The sequence below is a fragment of the Hyaloscypha bicolor genome, assembly GCF_002865645.1.
Source record: "Hyaloscypha bicolor E unplaced genomic scaffold K444scaffold_23, whole genome shotgun sequence".
Lineage (NCBI taxonomy): Eukaryota > Fungi > Ascomycota > Leotiomycetes > Helotiales > Hyaloscyphaceae > Hyaloscypha > Hyaloscypha bicolor.
The window spans coordinates 157,190-169,459 of NW_020194525.1; the positions used below are offsets into that span (position 1 = coordinate 157,190).

The 12,270-nt window shown below is 29.6% G+C and overlaps 1 protein-coding gene across 1 annotated transcript; it reads right to left on the reverse strand.

Annotated features, from left to right (window-relative positions):
* Positions 1–6,735: 6,735 nt before the first annotated feature.
* Positions 6,736–11,269, reverse strand: K444DRAFT_520868 (uncharacterized protein; the record flags this gene model as incomplete). The annotated part of the gene is made up of 9 exons (XM_024874078.1): positions 6,736–7,093; positions 7,185–7,568; positions 7,599–8,225; positions 8,388–8,735; positions 8,787–8,894; positions 8,949–9,567; positions 9,619–10,304; positions 10,351–10,813; positions 10,882–11,269. The coding sequence occupies 9 exons, from the start codon at positions 11,267–11,269 to the stop codon at positions 6,736–6,738; spliced, it is 3,981 nt and encodes a 1,326-aa protein (XP_024741413.1).
* Positions 11,270–12,270: the final 1,001 nt, after the last annotated feature.

Genomic DNA, 12,270 nt, shown 5'->3' on the forward strand with positions numbered 1-12,270 from the left:
TTAGTTAAATAGCTTAAGATAAATAATAAATCGGAATTTAAAGAAATAGTAATTTAGGAATTTAATAAACTAGAAATTAATAAAATTAATATTTTAGCTTATAATTCTAAAAGAAATAATATAATTAAAAATAAAGATAACTAATTATTTAAGTATTTATTATTATATATTTTATTTATTAATTAAGTTATTATATATAAATTAACTAGATTTCCTTTTTATATATAATTTATATTAAGAAAATTGTATTATTTATAGAAATATATTTTCTAATCTAGAAAATATCTAAATAAAATAAAGTCTATTTCTAAAAAGAATTTAATTTTTATATATAATATTAAATTAAAAAATTAAAAAATTAAAAATTATTATATTATTAGCTTAACTTATATTAAATAAAATATATAAATTAATTAAAGAAATATTATATATTAGAAAAGCTTAATAATATTATATTTTAAAAAATATATAATAAAAATTAATTTAAATAGTTTATTAAAAGAAATAAATTCTAGTATTTTTTTAAAAATGAAATTAATAATAAATATATAATTAAAAAAGAAAATAATTATAGAATATTATAAATAAAATAATATTTAAAAAATTAAAAAAGCTATTAGTAGTATTATATATATTTTAGAATTATTTAAATTAAAAATATATATATATATATATATTTCTTTTATAAAGAATTAAAAAAATATATTTAATAATAAAAGTTTTTTTTAATTTAGAAAAAAGTTTATTATTTTTTGTTTTCTTTTTTCTAATTATTATTTATAGCTTTTAGAGAATATTATTATTAAATAAGTTTTATTATTATTTATTTCTTATTATTATTTAATTAATACTATTATTATATATTTTACTAAATAGTATTTTTAATATAAAAATAATTAAAAAATAAAAAAATAATTATATAAACTTTTAATTTCGAAATAAATATTTTTTTAATATATTTTAATAATATAAATAATTAGAATATATATATAATAAAAAAAAGATCTTTTATATATTTCTAAAAAAGAAAGAAATACTAAATTAAAGCCTTTAGGAATTTTATTTACTTTTTTATTAGTTATAAGCTTAATTATAATATTTATAAATCTTAATCTTAATTTAAATTATTATTATAAATATATTTATAATATTTAAATAAAAGTTATATATAAAAGAAATCTTATTAAATCTAATAATTATTTTGGAAAATATATAATATTATATAATTATAGCTATATTTAAAATTTATATTAAGGCTTAATTAATATATTATATAATTTTATTTTTATATTAAAAGAATCTTTTTTATATAAAACTTATTTTTTAATTATAATACTATTTCTTTATTAGAAATTTATAATTTTTTTAAAAAGCTAATATAATTTATTAATTCGAAATATTTAATTTTCTTATATATTATATTAATATTTATATTAATTATTTTAAACTTAATAATAATATTATAAATTTTATTTATATTATTTTATAGTTTTTTTTATAGCTTTTAAATTCTTTAATATTTTTTTTTTAATAAAAATACTATTTTAAAATTCTAATTAAGTAAATAGTTTTTTATTATATAAAATTAATTTTAATAAATCTTAAATAATTATTATTAGTTTTTAAAAAAATATAAATTAGTTTTAAAAGAAATAATATCTTATTTTAATTCATTTATTTTAATTTCTTTTTTATTAATATTTATTTTATATTTTCCTAATACTTTTAATATATCTTTATATTTTATTTTTATTATATTTTTTTAAATATATATATTAGTATTATAAAACCGGGTTTTTAGATTTAAAAAATAAAATAAAATAATTTTATTTCGAGAATTTTAAACTAAAAAGAAAAGCTTATAAATATAAGAATTTAATATTTTAAATATTAACTAGTTAAATATATTATTATAATTATATAATACTAAATTTATTAATAAAATAATATTATATAATAATTAGTATTTTTTTCTATTATAAAAGCTTAATATTATATTTTATTTTTTATAATTATTTCTAATTTATAATTATATTATTTTAAATATATTTATTTTCTCTATTATATATATTATTATTTTAGTTTTATTTCTTTATTAGAAAAAAAAACTCGAATATATATAATATTTTTATATAATCTAAATCTATTTTAATTTATTTTTTATTTTAAGAAATATTTAAAAGAAATTCTTATAATTTCGAAGATTTTTGATTTTATAACCTATAATTATTATATTAATAATATTTATATAATTTTTTAAAGAATAATAAAATAGCTAAAAAATAAATTTCTTAATTTAATAAAATATAATAATTAGTTTTTATAAGTTATAATATTATTAAAAGCCTATAAATTAATAATATTAAAGTTTAGAATATTAAAAGAGCTTAAATATTTATAAAAAGCTTATTAATACTAGAAAAAATAATTATAATTATTAAATTTAATATAAATATCTTTAATAAATTAAATAATATATATAATAAGCTTTTAAAATAAAAAACCTTTATTAGAAATAGAACTAGACTAGAATTAATTAAAAAGAAACTAAAGAATTATTAAACTAATAATAAAGAATTTAAAAATATTATTAAAAGTATTACTAAAATTAAATAAGAAAAGTTTAATAAAATTAAAACTATAATAAATAATCTAGAAATCAAGAATTAAAATAGAATTATATTATATAATAAAGCTTTTATCTAATATATTAATAATATTTTAATAACCTTAATAATATATATATAAAAAGTTATAATCTTTTTTTAAAATAAAAGTTTTAATATATAAGGCTATTTAGTTAATTAATAAAGCTATTTTAAAATATATTAAAAATAAGAAATATTAAAATATTAGTATATTTATTAAATTGGATATTATTAAAATATTTAAATATATTAAAACTATTTTGGGATCTAGAGAATTAGTTTTTAAATTATTATTAGCTAATAATCTTAAAACTAAATAATATACTTTTAATATTTTTAGAGTTTTTATTAAAAAATATTATAATAATAAATCTTTTTCTGGCTTTTATAATTAGTCTAGAAAATAAACTCTTATTATAATTTTAGTAATAATTTAATTAAATTAAACTAATAAAACTAGAAATAATCTAATAAAGCCTATTATTAGTATTATTAATAAAACTAGTAAAGCTAATATAATTAATTAAGAAGCTAAAAAAAATTAAAAAATAAACTAAGTCTAAAACTTCTAATAAATAATATAAATCTAAATACTAGTTCAAATATGAAATTAGTAATATATTAAGAAATAAAATGAAATAAAATAAAAAAAAATTAATAATATTAATAATATATTTAAATATTATACTTATAAAATATTAGCTAAATAGAAGCTAATATTTAATTATTAAAATAATTATATAATAGTATTCTGGAATTCATTTATAAATAAGAATATTATAGAATTATTATTAAATTCTTTAAAGCTTTTTATAAAATATATTTTTAGTAATTTACTAATATTTTCTTTATTTAGATAATTAATATTAAGCTTATAAATATTTTAAAAATAATTACTAAGATTTATAAAATTATTAAAAATAAGAAATATATTTCTATTATTTAAATAAATAAGAAAATATAGAATTATTTTTTAAAAAATAAAAAGATTATAAATTATAAATATAAATATTAGGTTTCTAATTAATTTCGCCCGAATTTATAATTCTAATTTAATATTATAGCTTTTATTTCTGAATTTAGTATTTCTAATCTAAATATAAATAATTATATTTATAAAAAGAATTATTTAAAATAAACTAAAAAACTTAATATTTATAAGCTTTTAATAGAAAAAATAGAAATACTATAATTTTATTTCTAAAAAAAAGTATTAAAATATAGAAATCTAAATTATAGTTACTTTATTTTAATTTTTTAATTTTTAATAATAAATCTCTTAATACGGCTTGAACTTTATAAAATATTAGCTAAATATTCTATTTATCTAATTATTTATTTTTAGTTAGTCTAATATTATATTTCTAGAAATATTAATTATTATTAATATAAAGATAATATTAATAATCTAGCTCTTATTAAAATTCTAAATAGTGAGTTTTTCTTTAGTAAAAAAAATGAAATAAATATTAGTTATATATTTTTTATAAATTATAAAAAGGCAGTTTCTCTTAATAAAAAAGTTCTTAAAAGTATTAATTACTTTTTTATTTATAATAATTTCGATTTGAAAAATATAAAGAAATTAAATAAATATTTAATAAAAGAAAGAAAAAGAAAACATTTAAATATAAAATATTTAACTAGATAAATAAATGCCTTTAGCTAAATAATTTATAAACCTAGAATAATAATTAAAAAATAGCTTAATAATAATTTATTATTCGAAAAGCTATTTATTTGAAATATATTAATATAATTTATAATATAATTCGCTATAATAAGCTATTTTAATATCTAGTTATAAAGGCTAAAATTAACTAATAATTAAAAGTAAATACTAAATAATAAAAGGAATTATATTATATTTAATATAAGAATATAATTAAATAAATTCGAATTATTTTTAAGTAAGTTCGAGAATATAAAATAAGATTATTTAAAAATAATAAATTATATTAAAAATATATTAAAAAGGAATTAGAAATATTAATAAAAGAAAATTCTAACTATTTTATTATTTTGAATTCTAAATAGGAATTTTTTATTAGTTTTTAGTATTTAGGAAATAAATATAAATAAATAAGAATTTAGATATAATATAATAAGTTATACTTTATTAAAATTACTTTATTTTAATAGTTTTAATATTTTAGTAATATAATAAAAGTTAGGGCCTTTTATATATAACTTGCGGGAATTATATAAGAAAGCTAGCTTTTTTATAATTCTAAAAAGTAATTTCTTTTCTATATTTAATTAATTAAGCTTTTATATATTATATATTATTTATATTTTATTATTTATATCTTTAATTTTATTATTTTATTATTAAATCACGTTTTATATTCTAATATACTTTATATAGGTTTTTATTTTATTTTAGTTTCCTTTTTATACTATTTAAAGCTATTTTATTTAATTCGAAAAATTTTTAATAAAAAACTAGAAACTTTAAAAGCTATTATAAGAACTAAAAACTTCGGGAATTAATTACTAATATATAATAATTTAATTAAAGAAGTTATTTCTAATATTATAAGCCAGGTTTTTATATAAAGAAAACTACTAGTTTTATTTTTATATAAGCTAAATATATATAAACTATATATCCTATAGCTATAATATAATAGGAATACAAATATAAAGTAATATATAGAAAGAATAGGCTTTTATAATATAAAATTATAATATATAAATAAAAGATAAAATTAAAAATTAAAAATTAATTTATTTATTAGTTTTCTAAGAATTAAAAAAAAAAGCAGGAAATATATATAAAACTAGATATATAAATATCCGGGAATTACCTAATTATATTATATAATTAATAGAAGTAAAATCCCTATTATAATAATAATAAAAGTTATATAATTAAGTTTAAACCACGGGTTTAATTTATTATTCTAGTATTTAAAAGCTATTATTTTTTAGAATTATTTATTATAAATAGTTTTAAAAAGACTATAATTTATATAAAAATAAATCCTAGTAATTAAATACTAGAATTTAATTACTAATATATAAAAAATGCGAAATATTTATTTTTATAATAATTAAAAACTAGTATTTAAAGTAATATAAATAAATATTCACGTAATAGCCGCATATAATAAACTAGCCTAATTAGATAAACCTCTAGTTTAATATTACTCTAATACTATATCTTTATTTAATTAAATAGTAATATTACTTAATAAGTAAAATAAAAGAAATTAAGATTTTAAAAAATATAACTAGTTTATTATTATAGAAAATTAGTATTTAAGTCGTTTTATATAAGCTTTAACTTATCTTTACTAGAGCTACTTAATAAATACTTGTATTATTTAATTATTAAATGAATTTTAATTTATTATTATTATATAATAGCTACTTATAACTACTTATATTACTTATAAATATATATTCTACTTTATTCAAATTTTTAGGATATTATGCTACTTATATTCTACTCACGCTACTCATGAATATTCATGAGTAGTATGAGTAATATGAGTAGTTCTTTGACACACTGACTTTATATCGTGCTGGCGTTGCTCGTGAGGCGCTACTATAACTACGCAGTATAGGAACGCTGTGACCACTGAGGCTGGGATTGCAAATCAATTCAGAAGGAATGTAAGAGCAGGGGTCAGTGGCGTAGACGTTGACAATATTGCGGTCCTCTTTGGACAGGAGAGGAACGGTCCTGGAACCATCAAGGCTAGTCTCTCAATTACTTATCACTCTCGTTATCTCGAGGGAAAGGCTCGTATAGAGAGCCTTCTCTAACCACCAGGGGGTGCAGGAATACGTGGGCACCCGCAATCAAGCGAGAATTATCAAAATGAGTACAATTTCAACTATTTACAGCTCTTAATCACCACAACTCACTCTTAAGAAGCTTCCCACCTTGCTTAATAAGGTCCTGGCATCGCTGTGGCATCTCTGCAATACGTGCACGTATCTCGTCCATTGTAATCCTGTCCCACTCTTGCAAAATGGCCTTAAGCTCCTCAATGATATATATAGCAAAATTTTGTTGGTAATTTCAAAAAGAGGTTCAGAACCTAGAAGAAATTAAAACTGAAGATGGCGGTGGCCACTAGACCACAAGTCGGAACATACTCCTTCTTCTCGGCGGCTGAGCTCTCACACCTCTGACTGTGAAAGCATCATCAGAGGTCATCTCTGATGGCGCCAGAGCCGGACTAGTATCATCAAGCTCAAAGAATCCCTCCTGGGCTAGCTGATCGATAGAGTTTCGACGACGTTGGGTCCACTGGGCAACATCATCAGGAGACGCTGGGAAGGCAGTTGAAGACGACGATCCTTCCCTGAGGTTTGATGAAGACTTAACTCTTCGGAGGGAAGCATTGGCGGATGCTTCTGGTGAGGTGTTGGCTGATTGGGGCTTGGCCGCGTGTCTGCGCCGACGGCGGGCTGGTGCTTTGAGCGAACCGCTGGTGCGAATGACTGCGGTACGCGTCTGGGGTTCTGGAATTTATATGAGCTAGGGCTGCTTGATAGGAGTGAAACTGGTTTTAAAATGACTTACGTTGTGGGATATCTTCAATCATCAGTGTTCTCGGAAATCCGCTAATGGGTAGATGCGAGTTCGAAGCAAAGGGGTATCCGTCATCCTGGAGACAAAGCGATATTGATATTTCGGCGAGTTGCTTTACAACAACGATTTGAACTCGGTCCATTATGAAACGTCCTTTCAAAACCATGTCTTTAACAATCTCTTCGGTAATAGGTAGTTTCTGGACGGTGTCCCAGTTTTGAGAATCTTCGATGACGAAATATGGCTCAAAGTTGCCTTTGAAGCATTTCACCAAGTACCGACCCAGGGCTTTTGTCTCCTCTGTGCCGATATGAAACCGGCAAAACAAAAATCCTACAACGAAAGTATTAGAGAATTGTATCACGAGTGTGCTCTAGATTCAAGACTACACACCGTAACACTCGTAGCCTCCTTCTCGTTCCTTGGTCGAAGCTTCTGTCTTTTCGAAGAAGAAAGTGCTGGCGATCAAACGATGAGCGATCTCTTTGACACGAGCATTCGTGTGAATTTGCTCATATGCGGCCTTCTGTACATCAGGCATTCTCTCCACGTCATCCAGTTTCGGAACTGGAAAGCCGAGATCAGGATTGAGTCGAATGTATCGCTGCCGGGAGAAGTCGACACGGAAATCGTTCCAGATCTTTGTACAGTTCAGAATATTGTCGAAAACTGAAGTGGCTGTGTTCCACAGCTGACCTAGGGCCGTAAAATTTCGAACTGTTGGCACCGGCACATTGGGTGTTGGCATGGGTTCCTCTTTCCTGGAGCGATTCAATTCCTTCCGCCGGATGAGGCCACTCCCTTTGGAAGGCGAACTTGGATCCTCTGCACGGCCATGGTGACCCGTTCCAATTGAAAGAAAGATATCAGGCTCTCTATTGCTGACGTCCTTCCAGATTAACATCCTCTCTTGATGAGCAATCTTCACAGGGTTGTTGTGGTAAAGTGCACCATCAATATAACCGTTCTTGGTCTCGTTTTTGATGAAGTTCTTGAAGTAGGGGGGAGCAGCGGAGGTAGCTCGGGCACTGATAATGTCAGTTTTGTTTTTCTGTTCCTCAAGCAACTCGAAGGATAACTTACGCTTCCCAAGTCTTCAACTCTGTCATTGGTCCATCTTGACGCTCGAATTTGTAAGGCCCTAAAGAGGAAGATGATCAACTTTAGCCACTCAAAATAATATATTCAACTTACGATAATCTCGTGGATCTCTCTGGTCTGGTCGATTATAGTTTGCAAGGAGGATTGGCTGCTGATCGAGTACTGTCGTGGACGTGACCGCCACTTTGATCATGTGCCCCTCCTGGCTGGAACCACCAAACAGTGGGCGGTCTTGGAAAGAAGCCTGCAATGCAGCCTCAAGAGGCTTCGTTTTATATCTGCTGCCATGGTTCGCTGTTGTAAGAAGACCAATTACAGGAATGTTGATGAATTCTCGTGGGACGAATGCTTGCCCACATAAGCCAGTGAATTTGTTGATGCACTCCTCAACAGACCAATTCTCGACTCCAAGGCCCAACGCAATGATACCACCGGTGCTGTGGGAGTTAGACAGTAATTCGGGGACGTTGAAATGGTTGGCATGTTACCTAGTGCCCACAATCAGATCGAAAAATGCCTGAATGGGCAACTCGCCGCCAAGTGCCTTTTCGATGGCTCGTAAGACTTCTAGCTCAACGATGCCGCGACATCCACCCCTGATATGTTGTTAGCAAGGTTTAGCCTCGATCATAAGCTTCGATTGGAGATACCCATCAAGACTGAGAATCCGTGTCCCCGCGTGCAAGGGTTTGACCTTGATCCTCCAAGGGAAATCGTTCAGAAATTCCGTTTCGACGAGGTGTAGAGGACAAGAGTCCAGTTTTATTACCGTCTTTTCGTATTGCTGGCCATATGCTTTGACGCAGGGCGTACAAAGAACGTGACCACAGGGAAGGGGATGTTCCGGGAGCTCTCTCAGGCATGAAAAGCATGTTGAGTGACTGACAAAATGGTACACATCGCCGACATTTTGATAGAACAGGTTCATGTACTGTCTGTGAACTTCTGACGCAGCTTCTTCTTCTGTGAGCCTCTTTCGTCTGAATGTCAGGTCGTAGACTTCTTGTTGAATTTTCTTGAGGTTAGCCCGAATCTCATCGATGAATCGATCAGCGTAATCATCGAACACGAAATCAGACTGATATCCACCTGCCCCAATGATTTTGCCGGCGCTGTTCTGGTGGCCTTTGGGATTGTGGCCGGACTTCATGTTACAGCATTTGCCATACTGATTCCTGTAGGAACATGGCCAGTACATGTTGCAAAAGTTAAATAAGGCATCCTCGCAAAGCTCGGCGTAGAAATCATCTAGCAACTGCTCTGTTGAACCTTGGTCATATCAACATCTCTGGCTCAAAGTACATCTCAATCCAAGCTCACCTAGAAAACTCTGACGCGCAGAAGTGAGCATCAAGCACGAGGCCACCATGTTGCTAAGCTCGGAAAATATCTTGGCTCCATCGTATGGGTCAGCAAAATGATTGTGCTCTCTAACAGCGATGGCGAGTTTCAAAATGTTGCCTCCGATGTCACGTGGTATTGGGTTGTTCTTGACTGCTTCCTTGACAAAGTCGAATGGGACGTTGAGATTCTGAGAGAAGTGGTCGAAAGCGGATTGAAGAAAAACTTGCAGCTTTTCATCGGTGGATATCATTCGAACTCGTTTTTTCGTCCAGTGTGAAAGCTCGCAGCACCTCTTGATCTCGGTGTGCAATTTTCCAATCTGATCATTGATGAGCATGTATCGCCCATGGGTCGGTATTCTGATGACGGTAACCGAAGAGTAGTAGCACTCCAAGAGATCTTTGGTTGTTTTGATTGGGCGACCCCTTTGATTCCATATCCGGGCGTATTCTGCAAAGCGTGGCACGCGTGCAATCGCACCTTCGATGTCTGACATCAAGATTCTGGTGGCCTCTTCGATGTCCCATTGCTTGTCATCTATGGTAAGTTCGGTGGCATTCAGGGCGATTACAACGTGAGGAAGTGCCGGTTGATTCAAGGAACTTTCGATTGATGCTGATGCCCAATCAAGTAGTTTCTCTAGCACTACCGATTCGAAGACCCTACAAGGTCAGACGTTGGCAAGGTAGAAGACGGGATGTAACTCACTTTGAGTTTCGCAGAACGAATACAACTACATCCGAGAACGTATACAGTAGACGAGGATAGAGCTCTGTCACAGCATACTCTCTCTTTCGAGTTTCTGGAGTGGTTGCCCATATGATATCTCGTTGTGAGCTATGAGCGACCTTACGGATTCGACGACGGAATGTTGGATCGTTTTTCGCACTGGTAGCTCGCGCAGCCTGCGGAGCAGCATCATCACGTATCTTATATCTTGCTCCTCTTGGAACATTTTCGCCTCCATCGAGACCCTCGCAATCCGCATACAGCATCGGCTTGGCGCTGTAGTAAGTGGCTGGGTCAGAGTATAAGTGTACATCCCCTGAGGTTGGGAGGTTATCTCCAGTCGCGCCTGTTACTGGCGAAGGGAATTTCGACTCGTGGGCAATGTTCATCTCGTTTTCTTGGTTATCGATTAACATCTTGACCAGGGTACTCTTTCCGGCTCCTGTTCGGGAAGAGGTCAGATGGTCAGCACTTGGTACCTTGGACAAAATCTATCAATGGAACACTAACCCGTTTGTCCTATGAAAGACACAAGTTGAGGATATCGAACATTGATCTGGCTCGTGCGACTTTGAGCCATGATTGTCGCATATCTCTCATAGTCCCGAAATATGGGGAGATTTGCGGAGTCGCGAGCAATACCGAACCAAGTGGTATCTTCATCATTCTGATGCTCCTTAATCTTGTCCTCCGCAGTTCTTTTGGGATCAAGAATCATTCGCAGACGCTCAACCACCTTTCGATCGGTTTTCTCGTGAGGTTTGCCATCAAACCCCACGGCGCCTGGTCGATGTGCTCGCTCTTTTCCCCAACAGTCATCACAGAACGAATCGTTGTTGCATTGAATGCAAGTCCATGTTCTGACATTTCTCTGACAGACATCGCAAGGACAAGTCATCGAGCTGCTTCGCGAAGGAGCTCGAACGGATGCTGCGGCGGCGGGTTGGAAAGAGCTGATCGAAAGCTGGGACGGCGGCCGGTCACGGGCGGTGTCTCCAGCAGTGGCAGAGCCGAAGTGATCGGCAGACGATTGACTTCGTAACGAGGAATAGAATGTGGAAGACCGACTCGGGGTATCGCGAGAGAAGGGGGGTGCCATATTGAAGCCTTACCACGAAGTTGTTTTGGACAAGATGGAGAAGCATCGTGAAGGGAACAGGCGAGGGAAGAGGGTGTCAGCTCATCTTCCCGCACTCGTTCACCGGCAGCAGGGCCTCCCATTGCTTGAGCCTCAAGCCCAGCACACCATCATGAGAGGGGCCCAGCAAAAAGTAGGGATCGTGGCGCCCCAGCCTTGCGGTTCGTGCCGTATGAGTGGGTAGCACTTGCATAAACCACGCGTAATCGCCACACAAACCTCCGAAACATATCCTATGGTTCGTGCCAATTCCATGGTTGCGCTATTTGCAAGGCTTAGTAAAAGGCACAAGAGCAATAAACGTGCGTTATATCCAAGAAGGCGAGTACGCGCGCAGGGCTGCAAGATAGCATATAAGAAATAAGACATTATATAGAAAAACTTACAGAATTAATGATTTTGCAGCATAGGAGGCCAGAAGGGGTTCAAACAGTTCTCTCTTTGCATTAGCACCCGTTCTAGGGTCTGCCCAGAGAGGGTGCTTATATATCTAAAAGAGAGTCGAGATCAAAAATTACCGCTTTGACCGTACACCCATGTTCTAGGAATACGAAGCGAGCAGAACACGGGGGGGTACAGGGATTGGCAGGGGCACACTCCTTTTGTATCTATAGAAAGGGTTAGCCTCATGTGGGGAGGCAGGTCATTGGCCGAAGATAGCGGTCTCGCTGCGGGTTGCTCCTTCCGCTCACCGATCGGCATTAGTAAAGCTACAACATGTTTTTCACCATTCCCACATTGCAATACAATCAATCATTTGT